The 14,446-nt window shown below is 34.7% G+C and overlaps 2 protein-coding genes across 5 annotated transcripts; one reads left to right on the top strand and one right to left on the bottom strand.

The window, feature by feature from the left end:
* Positions 1-2,635: 2,635 nt before the first annotated feature.
* Positions 2,636-7,861, bottom strand: LOC148206595 (uncharacterized). Its single transcript, XM_088108177.1, has 5 exons — positions 7,722-7,861; positions 3,956-5,801; positions 3,648-3,871; positions 3,307-3,564; positions 2,636-3,224 (listed from the first exon to the last, which is right to left on the bottom strand). Exons 1-5 carry the CDS (start codon positions 7,859-7,861, stop codon positions 2,636-2,638), a joined length of 3,057 nt encoding a protein of 1,018 aa, XP_087964303.1.
* Positions 7,644-13,649, top strand: LOC124845064 (elongation factor). Of its 4 annotated transcripts, XR_015783618.1 has the most exons (7): positions 7,644-7,780; positions 8,914-9,350; positions 9,998-10,308; positions 10,723-10,776; positions 11,062-11,537; positions 12,447-12,585; positions 12,672-13,020. XR_015783618.1 is itself a non-coding variant. In XM_047322101.2 (6 exons), exons 2-6 carry the CDS (start codon positions 9,055-9,057, stop codon positions 13,450-13,452), a joined length of 1,437 nt encoding a protein of 478 aa, XP_047178057.2. In that variant the 5' UTR covers positions 7,644-7,780; positions 8,914-9,054; the 3' UTR covers positions 13,453-13,649. The 4 variants fall into 4 exon arrangements, 3 of the variants coding, with proteins under 3 accessions (XP_047178057.2, XP_087960531.1, XP_087960532.1); XM_047322101.2 differs by lacking the exons at positions 12,447-12,585; positions 12,672-13,020 and adding an exon at positions 13,153-13,649; XM_088104405.1 differs by lacking the exons at positions 12,447-12,585; positions 12,672-13,020 and adding an exon at positions 13,073-13,215.
* Positions 13,650-14,446: the final 797 nt, after the last annotated feature.

Here is a 14,446-nt window from a genome sequence, read left to right as displayed (position 1 = left end):
AATACAAACCATAGTTTACTAAATTGATTTTCTCAAAATATCCAAAATTTAAAACATTCATAATTGAATAACAATCTTGCTTTCCTTATATCAAATTATTTGTTCTTGTAAAAAATAATTCAAAAGTTATATAAAATTAAAAAAGTCCTGATCCCAAAAAATCTCATTCAAAACTCAAATAGAATCTTAAATAAATATATTCAACTCATATGTCACGTACAAACACAAAACTCTATACATGTAAATTTTACTAGAGAAAAACAAATCAAGAACTAAAGAAAAAAAGTAAATTAAAATAAAATATAATCAATTCAGATTATTATCTTATCACCTAAAAGTTGTGTCTTTTGATACAAAAGAAAAGATGAAAGAGATTTCAAGATTTTAGAGATAAAATAAAAAGAATATGTAAAGGGAAGAAATTCATATAATAATACAATTTGAAAAATTAATCTCTAAATAATTAAAATTCTAATTTATATAATAACCATATCTTAAAATTTTATTTTTTTAAGGCATCCCTACTAAACATGAATCTTACAATATCCATAAATAAAAACAATATATTAAAAATTGTTACCATTTAATATTAACTCATCAAAATTATTTATAAATAATATTAATGTAAGGAATTTAATTCTAAATTAAATACAAGACGTAGTAAACTTAATTACATCCAACATTTATTATTAAATTAAAATTTCGAATGAAAACAAATTAAGTCTTCTTTTTATATATATATATATATATATATATATATATATATATATATATATATATATATATATATATATATAGGTTTAATTGCTTCCTTTGTCCCCAGTTTGGTTGAATTGTGTCAAATTCATCCTCATTTTTAAAAAAGTTTCATTGTTGTCCTCACGTGGTGTAAAAGTGTCAATTGAATCCAAACATTGAAAAAATTTGTGTCAATGTAGTCATCTCCGTTAAATACACACTAACGGTGTTAAGTGGCTGATTATTTGGCACTAGAGAATTAAAACGTGGCAAAAGAGAGGTTTACGTGGATGCCCTAAGTGGGAAGTACCTTAATGAGGTTATAAGTGACAACTGCGTGGTGGGAGTTGATGGTGTTGGCTGTCTTCTTCTTCGTTAGGGTTTGCTGTTTTGTGTTGGCAGTAGCTTGGTGAGTTTATTTTTCTTCCTCCCTCTACTTCTTCCTCCCTCTTTGGGTGTTTGTTGAGAAATGGCTGTTGTTCGGTTTGGAGTTGGTTGAAGAAGTGTTGGTACTGTGTGGATTGGGGTTGGGTGAGAAAGCTTGGTTGTGAGGTTGTGTCGTTTTTTCGTTGGCTTAGGAAGTGGCAATGTCATTGAATCATCAGTGTTGTTCGTCTTGCTCATGGGGGAGCTGTCGTGCCGTTTCATCCAGAGGATTGGTTCAAACTAACATATGTCATTGTGGGGAAGTTGTTGTGTTGAGAGTGGCGAAAACTGTGAAGAACGAAGGCAAACAATTTTGGGGATGCCCTAATTACAAGGTTTGTTCAATGGCTGTAGTTTCATTTTAGTGATTAGTTTATTTTTTGAGTAATGAAATGTTTGTGGTTGGATGTTTTGAACAGCGGACTCGAAACGAAGAACTTGAAGGATGCAATTATTTTAAATGGTGCAATGAAGCTAATTTGGATGAAAGGGATACTATTATTGCTAGGCAAAGGAGGAAAATTATTAGTCTGGAGAAATCTGCTATGGTTTCTCAGAAATGGGAGAAGCAATTAACATGGATGCTATGTTTTATGGGGTTTATTAATGTCATCCTTGTTTGTATCTTGTTTAAAATTCCATGACTATTTTGTATTAGACAATGTGTTGTATTAGACAGTTGTTGAAAATGAATGAAAAATCTCAATTTCTGCTTTCAATAGCTAATTGGCAGTGATATTGTTGAAGAAGGTGGATGTTCTTTCAATAGTTAAGTTGTAGTGATATGGTTGAGACAAGAACAATTTGATGACAGCTAAGTAAACTCTCCAAATATAACATGTAGCCAATAAAATAAATTCATTTTATTTAACTCTCATTTTTTTCGTCTTAGAAAATTTAGAACAAGTTTATCCAAATACAACCTAACAGCTAAATTCAAATTTGATGACAGCAACAATTTAATGGCTACTGTACACAGTTATCAGTTGCAGTAGAAACAATATTGCACTTGTCATTTATCTTCAAATGAAAATAACTAATAAATAATATAAGATTCAATGAAAGTTGAGTATAAAATCAGAGCTTCGAATGCACATTGAATATAACAGCAGAATTTGTGCTTCAAATGCACATTGAATATAACAGCAGAATTTGTGCTTCAAACTGCACATTGAATATAACAACAGAATTTGTGCTTCAAATGCACATTGAATATAACAGCAGAATTTGTGCTTCAAACTGCACATTGAATATAACATCAGAAATTGTGCTTCAAACGGCACATTGAATATAACATCAGAAACTGTGCTTCAAACTGGACATCATATTCATTGAACAGACAATACTTTGCTTCATCAAATAATACATCAGCACACAATACATATTGAAGTTTGTATCCAAAAAAAGGTGCTAGCCGAAACAAAGTACCAAAATACATATTAATAATAGCTAATGACTTTCTAAATCAGTTTTAAGGTCCTGTGGCAGTTGGGTCAGCTGGTGTTGAAGTTGTCTGAGGTGCTGTTGTTGATGGGTGACTTTGTTGGGGTTGTTCAACCTCGCATTGAGTAATTTGACTGGATTGAGTTGCATTTGGAGTTGTTGGAGCAGCTTGGGCAGCTTGTGGACAATTATTTCTTTTATGTCCAAGCTCTCTACATATGCCACATCTCTTACGTGTTCCACCTTGTCTTAGTTGAGTGTCATCTTTCTTAAGCTCCCAAGGCTCTAATCTTCTTTTCTTTTTCGGTCTACCAGGCAAAATTCTCTTAGGTGGAGGCAACACATCAGGCATTGAAGTCATTTCCCACATATGAGCACCGTGGACTGGATATATCATTGGAAAGTATGTTTGTTCATAGGTTGACTTTGTAAACCAATGTGAGATGTAGTCTTCTCCATTGATGTTTAAAAATGTCATGGCAGTGAGGGCATGACAGCATGGGATTCCTGTTATACTCCATTTCCTGCAACTACAGTCCACTTTATCTATGTCAACAACAAACTTGTCACCAATGTTGGAAGTGTGTCTCACTTCAAATAATTTCAATCCTGACCAGCTGGAAAATGAAATTTGGATTCAAGTGAGTCAGTAAAGTAAAGAAATTAAAACAAATAAAACTTCATATTATGAAATCATACCTAGGTATCCAATATTTTGTGTTGTTTAATTCCTTTTGAAATCTTTTATAAATTTTGGGGCAAAAGGAACCTTCATATGACCTTATCTTCTCTCTATTTCTTGCCCATCTCTTCATTAGATACATACGAATGTCTTCCATCATTGTTATGATGGGCTTAGCCCTTGCATCCAAGATCACACTATTAAAAGCTTCAGAGATATTGTTTACTAGGGTGTCACAAGCAGCTGTAGGTGTAAACCTTGACCTTGACCAAAATCTATATAAAGAAAAACACACACATTTATAACACAACCAAACAGTTCTAAATAATTGACATGGCTAACACTCTTGAAAACATACCTTGGTGGAATAGCTATCAAGTGCTTAAAGGCCTCTACATTGACATCTTTTATTTCTCTCATGACTGCCTCCCATGCTTGAGGATGGGTTGATGATGCTGCCTTCCATAATAGACGTTTCAGATTTTTTCCAGGATATTTTTTCCTAAAATTTGCATATATGTGGCGGACACAAAACCTTTGATCAACACGAGGTAGAAGTTCTTGTATTGCTGGCAGAAGTCCCTATCAAATGATAAAAGTAAATTTACTGAACATGAACATGGAAGACTAAGGTCTCATAATAAAAAACAATGAAATATAACTTACTTTTTGTTGATCTGAGATAAATGTATACGTTGAACAATTTTCAACACCACCAAGATCATCAATCAAGAATTCCAAAAACCAAGTCCAGGTTTCCTTATTCTCCACCTCCACAACAGCATATGCCAAAGGTAACATTTGGTCATTACCATCTCTTCCAACTGCTGTTAACAATTCACCGCCATATTTCCCTTTCAAGAAACACCCATCCAAACCTACAATGGGCCTACATGATATGAAACTCACCTTACATGCCTTCAAACAAACATAAAGTCTCTTGAATACTTGGTTCCCCTCATTAGGTTCTACACTAACTTTGACAATTGATCCAGGATTTGACCTAAGCAGCTCATTGACATAGTCATATACCCTTTTATATTGTTCTTCAAAATCACCTTCAATTTTCTTGTGTGCCATTTTCTTTGCCCTAAAGGTTGTTGACCGAGACATATTAATATTCCATTTCTTAGAAACTTTGTTTTGGAGGTTAGTCAAATTAATATTGGGATTTTCTTTTATGGTCTTCTCTAACCTCCCACTTAACCATTTTGATGTCACTAAACGCACATTAAATTCTCTACTGCAGGTATGCTTGTTTATAATCTTCCTTAACTGCCATGTATTTTGGGCAGCCTTATATGCACAATATGCGTACCATGGACACTTCCCTTTTGCCCCACAACATTTAACAGAAACTCTTCTTTTATCATTTTTAAAAACCTTCAATTTCCTACCATTCTCTACACCGTAGCTTCTTATTGCTTCTGTGAAATCTTTTTTTTCACTGAAGAATGTCCCCACTTCCCAGTTATAGTGTTCCATACTTTTGGGCAATGAAAAAATGCCAAAATTTCCATAACGGTCTCTATCATCATTTGATGAATCACTTAATACAAGGCTGTCTAAACTTTCAGATTCCCAAGAATTGTTAGATAAACCTCTGTCATGTACATGCTGTAATGGAGGACACTTCCCACTTGGTCCACCCACTTCAACTTCCTCACTACGGTTACAGAAATCATCTTCACTCAACACATCCTCTTCATCTCCATTCCAACTTCTAACATCGTAGTCATCATGTCCCCCATCCTCTCTCTCAGCCTCTGCCTCCACAAAATTATCACTATCAGCCTCTACACCCTCTCCTAAAACAGCCCCAACATCCTCTCCCTCAGCCTCTGCATCCACAAAGTTATCACTGTCAGCCTCTACACCCTCCCCCAAAACAGCCCCAACATCCTCTCCCTCAGCCTCTGCATCCACAAAGTTATCACTGTCAGCCTCTACACCCTCCCCCAAACCAGCCCCAACATCCTCTCCCACAACCTCTGCCTCCACAATGTTATCATTGTCAGCCTCTACACCCTCCCCCAAAACAGCCCCATCAGTGTCTCCCTCAGCCTCTGCCTCCACACAATTATCATTGTCAGCCTGTACACCCTCCCCCAAAACAGCCTTCTCACACTCTTCCTCACACTCTACCTCTACACGATTATCACCGTCACCCTCCCCCAACATATGAACGTACTCAGGATCTGACACCATGTGTACAACATACAGGTGAGATTGACCATTCAAAATGGCAAGGTTGACCAGATGACATGCACCCTTGTCATCAGATAATAGTTCTAACCTTCCTTCTAACACAGTACCACCACCCACTGAATACCACAACTCTTTAACATTAATATAGCCCATCTCCTTCAAAATGGACATAATTTCAAAGTAGCTCCATCTATCTGGGTCAATTTTTAAAGTAGATGTTTGACCAAACTCATATTTAAATGACCCATCATTCACAAATTTGCCCCCATGGTGAAAGACCACTTCGACATCACAGTTAGGCATCCTAAACTAATATAAAAAATCATGTCAGTCTAACTTTACCCAAATAACACTACATTTAATTGACCAAAATAACACTACATTTACATATCAGGATACGACTGTCAACCCATCAGGGTATAACACTTCCACAAAGCACTTTAAACAGACCATAAACAATTAAAACAAATTTGTACTGAACCCTAAACACAGCATAAAGATTGACTTTAACCTGCACAATGGGGGACCACACACAACACCCATAATGGGGGACAACAAAAAACAGAGATAATAGTTTATGGGGGACCACAACAAAAGCAAACACACACACGAAGCAAACACACACACCAAAGCAACCATAAACCCAACGAAAGCAATGTACACGTACCTTCGAATGGACCTTCGAATGGAACCTACTTCGCACTTCCAAATCACCAAACGCTTCCAAATCACCAAACGTGTTCTGCTTTCAAAAGCCCCAATTGCGATTTTTCACCCTTCCTCAACAAAGAAACACTCTATCTCAAATATCTCAAATGCCCTAATTAGTTTTCGTTCACAAATACAAATACCCTAAATGAATTCTGATTTTAATTTCCCCAATTCAATAACCTATTTCCATGTTCTCAAATATCTCATTGACACGTCATTACCACTACTGTGACTCATTTGCCACGTTTTAATTCTCTAGTGCCAAATAATCAACCACTTAACGCAGTTAGTGTGTATTTAACGGAGATGACTACATTGACACAAATTTTTTCTATGTTTGGATTCAATTGACACTTTTACACCACGTGAGGACGATAATGAAACTTTTTAAAAAATGAAGATGAATTTGACACAATTCAACCAAACTGGGGACAAAGGAAGCAATTAAACCTATATATATATATAACATTTAGTACTATATTAATGCTATTTTGAAATTTATTTTTTGAATTAGTTATCTTAAAATGTTTTTGTGAAATTGATTTTATAAACACGTAAGTAATTTTATAAATTCATAATACTCTACTTTAAGAGACTAATTATATTATTATATATAATATATAATTTAGACACGCACACTAGCATATTTTAATTGTAATTTATTTATTATACGGATGATTAATATAGACATCAACTTTTCATGGCCGTTTGATTAAATATACTCAAATTAAATACTAACGAAATTTAATGGTATTAAATTGACATTTAATGATATTAACACACTGATTAAACTGCTTAAAATTTAATTTATCATCATAACTATATGTTCTAAAATAACTAATATCTGGGATATGTAAAGTAAAACAGTTTTAATATAACTATATATTTTCATGTCCATAATATCTTCATAAAATGTTACAGCTCTTAATTTGTGTGAATAAAAAAAAAAATCCTCTTCTTTCATCTCAAAATTCTAACATTCCATTTTTTAATCTGTTTTTTTCAATGCCTCTTTATTTTCAAGGAGAATGCAATTATTATTTTTATTTGAAACGGTTTTTTAAAAATAAAATATTAACATGGAATGCAACTTGATTTTTTTCTATAATAATGTAAAATAATTTAATTTTGCACTGTCAATATTCATATCAAATTCCATTTTTAGTCTTTTTACTTTTAAAATCGTATTTTCAGATCAAAGAAATATAAGAAAAACACTTAAACGTAAATTGAGATCTAAAAATAATTTAAACCCTAAGAAACCTAACACAAGGATTTACTAAATTAATCAACCAAGAGTTAAAGATTAAGTAAAAAAAAAAAAGAAAAAAATAAATAAATTTGAAGAAGAGAGTGGTAATAAAAGCGTGCAATTGTTAGGGTAGTGGCTGACACGTGTGAAGACAAGGAACGGCAACTTCCAATGTTCCAATATATAAATAGCGGCAACCTCCGTTTCCTTTCCACTCTTCCTAGGTTTATAACGTTAACTACAGCTGCTGCCACTACTCACTTCTGTTGTTGCGCTTCACGCCGCCAACTCGCCATTTTCAATCTCTCTTCATTCTCTTGGTACTTTCTCTCAACTTCTCTTTCACTTTCCACACTCTCTCTCACCACATGCACGTTCAGTTTCACCTCTAAAACTTCCATTCCACCCTCACTTCTACACACTTTCGTTACTTTTTCCGTCACTGTGCTCTTATTCTCCTTCTACTGAAAGTGTTTGTGTGTTGATGTCTGCACTTTTTCCGAGTCTCTGTTTTGTGTTGCAATTGCCTATGCTTAAGTTTTCTCGATTTCGGTGCGCATTGAGTTAATTGTGTGTAGTGAATGGTGGTGAGGTTTTAGATGTTGGTATGTGATACTGAAATTTATGGTGAGTTGTTTGTGTCGTCGAAGTTTGGAGTATTTTTATATGGTTGATCACTTTGCGGTTTACTCTGTTTTGTTCTGTGTGAGTAACTCTTCTTGCAGGTTTTACCCCTTCCTTTATTCGTGATTATTGTTATTTCTGTGTAAGTAACTGCTGGTTTTTTTATAGAGGGACGAACATGGATTTGAAGTTTCAAATGGAATTTGAAAGTTACAATTGTGTGCGCGTGTGTGAGAGGTTATTTAAATAGAAGATCTTTTGAAGGGATTTTCTAAAAAAGTGAGAGGAACTAACCTATTTTTTTTTTTCGAAAAGATTATACATGCTTTATCATCTCAATTAAATCTCGTGTTTTAAATGTTAAATTTATATTGACTTGGAGGCTTTTTAACTATAGTATATCATCAAAACCTGGTTTGGCACCGCCGACTTTGTTTTTGGATTTTTCGCGCAATGTGTGTCTGAATACTATTGGTTAGCAATTTGTTTTATATACTTTTCATTTGTGTCTTTATTCTGCTATTTAGTTTTTTTCGCATAGATTCTGAACTTTAAATGAGGCTCTTGGCTGTAAGTAATTATTATGGGAGGAAACCTGTGCTATATGTTTAGGAAACTATGGAGGGACTAGGACCCTGTAACTTCCTAATTAAGCAAAAGTCCTTTGAAAATTTAGACTTTATATTCTTTTTTGTGTGGTAGAAGCTGCTATTCTATTTATTATTTGTTTTGTTATTTTCTATGTATCAATTTCAAAAGTTCATGTAAGGAGTTGATTTTCTATTTGTTGAGTTTGCTCATGTACCTGAACAATTCTGAACGTTATCAGGAAAACTTTTAATGGAGCTAAGTTTGTGAAAGACAATCTGATGTCCCTACTCACCCTTCCCTACTTTTTAATTATAGAAAGAGTGAATCAAAATCCACTTTATAATTTGCAAAAAAGGTGCAATATAAGGGTTTGAGTAAAATGGGTCACTGTGAGAAACCCATCATTAAGGTGGAACCCTTTCTAGATGAACAAATTAATACTACAAAAGTTTTGGAGGACACAGAAGTCGATATAGTGAGTTGGGCAAACAAGGGTGATTTTGCATCCAACAAATTTGAGGACCCTGATGCAACTGACTATTCAAGTTCGTTTGCTGATACTACGTCTGATGCGGAAAATGGTTCTAGATTGAGTGATGCTGAAGTGGAGTCTGAGTTCTTAGGTGACAGTGGTAGCTTAACAGATGCTTTTGATGGTTCTGCATTTCCAATGAGGTGACTTTTCTTCCAAACCAGTAAATTTTATATTCATTTGCTTGCACATAATCTTGGTATCAATATCTAATGAACCCAAGTCACTTGAAATTATTGAAAATTGATTTAAAGTTACGTATAAAATTCATATTATACTCAAGGTTCAAATTAGGTAGTGGGTGTTTAGCAAGTAAAAATCTTAACATATCTCTGCACTACTTTGGTAATGATTATTAAAATAATGTTAGTGTGAAATTTAAAGGTTCCAGTTGTTTTTTGTGTGTTGGTTTGATGTTTCAGTAAGAGCATAGGTTATTTTCCCACTTTGCCTTCATGGAACTCCTTAGATATTAAATGCACTTCAATTTATGTTATTAATTAAATCCAGATAATTGTTCATCTAATATAGTTATAGTAATAACTCTTAGGCATATAATTTCTGGTTCGCATCTAATGAAGATTGGTATTGAAAAACCTATCACCACTGTTTGTGTGGTCTGTCATCATTAATGTCTTTTTTAGGGATCATTAATGATCAAACCATGCTTCCATAAGCTAATTAGGAATTGGTAGTGGGGATGTGGTATACTACCCTACCTGGTTATTTGGTGAAGCATGTACATGGACTTTTTTGTTTGATACATTACGTTTTTGCTGTGTAACTGTAGGAAGAGGAGGTTGACCGATCATTGGAGGAACTTTATAAGACCTCTAACATGGCGATGCAAATGGACAGAACTAAGAATTAAGGAAATTGACTCAATAGCATTAAAATATAGTAAAGAGCTTGCAGAATATGACAAGGGTAAACATACAACACCTGATCAATTTTCCATAGAAGAGTTTGGTTCAAAATCATTGCCGTTTTTGGGTGAACATAGTAGAAATAAGGCCAACAAGAGAAGAAAAAGGAAGAAAGTTGAAGACACAACTGAAATTGGATCATATACATCACATCATTATATTTTCTCCTATCTTGGTACAACTCATATATCCTTGATACCTAATTTTCTTATCTTTTCATGCTGTTTACCAATCTCCCGTCCATTCATTACACTATGTTCACTTAAATGGATTTGGGAGAGAGTGATTGAATAGATTTGAGAGGATTTGAAGGTAAATTTTTTGTTGTTTATTTGAGTGGATTTGGAGGTAAGTGAAAGTCGATTTGGAAGTAAAGTTTGTGAGAATTGGTATAGGATTTGATTGATGTGACAGATTAAAAAATTTACTTCCAAATCCACCTCACTTATCTCCAAATCCACTCAAATAAACAACAAAAACAATTTACCTTCAAATCCTCTCAAATCCATTCAATCACTCTTCCCCAAATCCATTCAAGTGAACAAGGGGTTAGAGATGTGTGAGACTCATTCCTTTACTTATATTGTAGAGAATAAGAAGTCTGATCATGACGGTGGTTTGGCTGATGATTTTGGTAATCCAGGTTAGAAATTTTATTTTTTAAAGCGACCTAATGTTTTGCTGCTGTCCATTAAATCAGTGATGTCATTAGTATCTATTGTATTCTTTTCCCTTAGGAGATAGGGTTACAAATGAAAAAAACTGTTTTATTCAACACCATTAAATTGTCAGTCAGTGGTTGTGTGTAGAATTATCTTTCATTGTTTTGATTATTGGAAGATTTAGCCTACCTATCATTTGCCTCTTAATCACATTTTGACTTGCATCTGATTCACGACTAATGCTTTTATACTGTCTTTTGGTATAGTGATCATAGATCCACATACTGATTCAACAGATAGGTTTGGCACTGGGGAAGTTCAACCTTTCTTGGATTTCAGTGAAACTGATGCTTCATTAGAGCAGCTTCTTTGGGCAATAGACAATCTACAGGCTAGGGTCCACAAGCTGAAGAGTGATGTTGATGCAATAATGTCGAAAAATGCATCAAAGTTTTCTTCATCAGAAAATCTGAGTCTTCTTCCTCATGGTGATATGCAGACTAGTTCTGCCCAAAGCCCTACAATCTCTGCAGGGAATGGAGATGCTGCATCTGTCGGGGTTATTTATAATTCAATTCAGCACGGAGTTGACTTTGATATTGGAGATTTTGTTATGCATAGTGTTGTGTCAAGTTATGGAGAAGTTCCAATGGTTCCTGATATAATTGAGAGTACCGTTGGCTTATTGTCTGCTGCTGATGTCACCTTTCGTTCAGCCTTGGCTGGGGACTCGTGCGAAGCTGTAAGTTTCTTCAACCTGTGTAAACACAGTTTTAGTTCTTCCTATAATTCTGCCAATTCCTTTCCAGGTGATGGCAGAAAAGTGTTTTATATAAAATTCAATAGAAAAAGCTTTCTTTTCATCTTTTTGTGTCCACTGATCTGTATTGTTGATTTGGTAAACAATTTTCTGTGATTTATTCCTCATTGTTACTGTTAGAATCTTGTAGATATATTAGAATCCCATAGATATAGTAATGTTCATATTAGGATCAATGGGATTGATTCTATATTGATGTTATTAGCTTAAAATAAGCTCACTGAATATTGTATTACCATGGTGTTCCTAAAAATTGAATACATCCGTTGTGGTCTAAGCACCCAAAATTAATCATTTGTCTTTAGGTTTCTCTCTTCTCAATGGTCAACTTTGACAATTGCTGCATCCTCCGATCACTTTTACCCTTCGGTAGTTGTCGGGTCCTTTGAGCATTTTCGCCATCCAACATCTGTCATGTCTTCCAAGCATTTTTGTTATTTGCCAGCTGCTGCACCCTCTAAGCCTTTTTTTCTCTTTCATTGCCGCTCCACCCTTTGAGCATTTTTTCCCTCTAGCAACTGCTGTGGTCTTTGGCCTCCATGTTCTCTGGTAACTGCCATGCACTACGAGCCTCTGTTCTGGCAGCTGCCACTTTCCTGAGTCTCTGTTGTGTCTCAAAGGAACATTTGCTACTTTCTCTACGGCAGTTGCTATGCTCTTTGGAACATTTGTTACTTTCTGACAGTTTCTGTGCTCTTTGAGTAGGTTTTTCTCTCTAGCAGCTATTGCATTCTCAATATTTTTTGCTCTCCAAAGCTGTCAGGCTATCCAAGTATATTTTTTTGCCTTTTATAATTGTTGTAACCTGTGAGCATTTTTTCTTTTTGGCAGCTGCTGTGTCTTTTGACCATTTTTGCTCTTTAGCAGACCGCACCCTCTAAGCATGTTTTATCTCTGATAACTGTCACGCTCTTCCCAACCACCATGCCCTCTGAGAATTATGCTCTTTGGCAGTCATTGCACTCTTCAAGTATTTTTTTTTGCTCTCTGGTAGTTTTGTGCCCTTGGAACATTTTTGCTTAAGCATTTTTTCAATCTGAGGTTTTTTCTTTTTAGCTTTTTACAGTCCTCATCTATCCTCTAACATAACCCTACGATTGGATCTGCCCTTTTCTTTGGCAACCGCTATGTGTCTGACTCACGGCCACCTGCAGCTGTGCCGCCCCCTCGACACAAAATCTTCACACACCAAATTGATGTGTGAAGCTTTGCTATTACTTACATTGCTAGCTCTAAAACAACCAATTTACCGACATGTTCATTAAGAGGGGACACGTGTTGATGAAATTTGCACCAAGCTTGAGACTTTGTCGAATGGAAGAAAGTAATGCATGGGGATGCATGTAGTATAACCATCCAGCATGTAACTGTACACCAATGTTTCTTTTTCTGACATTTCTTTTGAGGTATTATTATGTTCTGAATCCTTTTCACCAATGAATCTGTAACTATTGAAGGTGGTGTGTGAGATTATGGCACTGCTAAAAGCATAAATTTGCAAGTTTGAGGCATTAAGTTTTGACATGTATGGCCGCAGATGGTGGACAATGTCTTGATACATGAAGTCGCTGAAACTGATGAGCACACCTTTAAAAGTGGAAGTCAGCCTCCGATGGAGAGGCTTCAGAACTGGGAGAAAGGTGAAGGGGAAGAAAATTTGAATCTTGTGTCTGTTCCCATGTCAGATATTAATACAGTGGCTCAAGAACAATCAACCCTGAAGCCCTGTGTGTATAACGATGTGAGCATCCCGAAGAACAAAAGAAAACGTGGGGAGCGCAAAGCGTGTTCAGGTGGTTGGAGCAAGAAATGCTCAGGAGAATCTGAGAATCACTGAGCTAAACTTCTCCATCATTTATAGCTCCTTTTCTCTCCCTCGTAAGTTCACTAATGTTATACTTAATAGGTGGAGAAGGAACTCGTTAAATTCTGATTTTCCGATCTTATACTTCACACCCATTTTCAAACTGGGTTTGGATGCGGTAACACATTTTAAATCTCATATATATGAAAGAAAATTCAATTTAGTTTTTACTTGTACATTTTTTTTTAATTTGATCGAATGGGGGAGTCATGTACAACAATCAAAATTGTACTTATTCCTATGAAAGTGAACTTTAATAAGTTTAATTCAATTATTCAAAATCGGTGTAGTAAAATGAACTCTTATATATTATTTGGATTTTATTAACTGATGTGGATCTTAAAGACGACACTAATATGAATAATTGGATAAGTGTAGTCTTCAAATATATAAGATATGGAGACATGGACATTAAAAACGACAAGAATATAAACAATTCGATAAGTTTAGTCTTCAAAGTATAAGATATGGAGACGCAAAAATTAATAATTATGATTATATAAATTAACTAGTGTATTCAAAATCATTTATAAATAACATTGGTAAAATATAATAATATAAAGATATCGTCACTTAATGCATAAATAAGTTTAGTTCATAACATCTAAAAAGTGAAAGGAGAATATAATTTATTTAAGACATTTTATTCTTTCATGAAAAAAAAACCATTTTAGTAGAATATTCATATAAAACAGAAAATTAATAATGTAACATCCCAAAATATAGCATAATACCATATTATAGATTAATAATACCTATAGGTTTACGAAAGATAAGTCAAACCTATTGACCAAACGGTCCAATCTAAAACTATACACAATTGATGACCGAATGGTCCTAACTTAAGCAATAGGGTCATCGCCTTCCAACGCTTGCTCCACCGAACACTCATCGCCTTCTGCTCACATCCACAGGATGATCATTCCAAAAGAAAAGATAACCGTACGAACAACACAAGACAAAACAA

Source organism: Vigna umbellata, chromosome 1 (genome assembly GCF_029865625.1).
Source record: "Vigna umbellata cultivar VRB3 chromosome 1, Vumbellata_1.0, whole genome shotgun sequence".
Taxonomy (NCBI): Eukaryota; Viridiplantae; Streptophyta; class Magnoliopsida; order Fabales; family Fabaceae; genus Vigna; species Vigna umbellata.
The sequence above is the reverse complement of the archived record's forward strand: the minus strand, read 5'-3'. Positions and strand labels throughout refer to the sequence as shown.

What these genes read in the sequence shown, in the direction of transcription:
- LOC148206595 (XM_088108177.1), bottom strand. Translation starts at nt 7,861, where the DNA reads ATGGAAGTTTTAGAGGTGAAACTGAACGTGCATGTGGTGAGAGAGAGT. An exon ending in TTATCTCAGATCAACAAAAA is followed by an intron (nt 3,872 to 3,955) that starts GTAAGTTATATT and finishes ATCATTTGATAG; the next exon opens with GGACTTCTGCCAGCAATACA. An exon ending in ACAAAATATTGGATACCTAG is followed by an intron (nt 3,225 to 3,306) that starts GTATGATTTCAT and finishes TTCATTTTCCAG; the next exon opens with CTGGTCAGGATTGAAATTAT.
- LOC124845064 (XM_047322101.2), top strand. Translation starts at nt 9,055, where the DNA reads ATGGGTCACTGTGAGAAACCCATCATTAAGGTGGAACCCTTTCTAGAT. An exon ending in TGATGATTTTGGTAATCCAG is followed by an intron (nt 10,777 to 11,061) that starts GTTAGAAATTTT and finishes CTTTTGGTATAG; the next exon opens with TGATCATAGATCCACATACT. An exon ending in CTGGGGACTCGTGCGAAGCT is followed by an intron (nt 11,538 to 13,152) that starts GTAAGTTTCTTC and finishes GTATGGCCGCAG; the next exon opens with ATGGTGGACAATGTCTTGAT.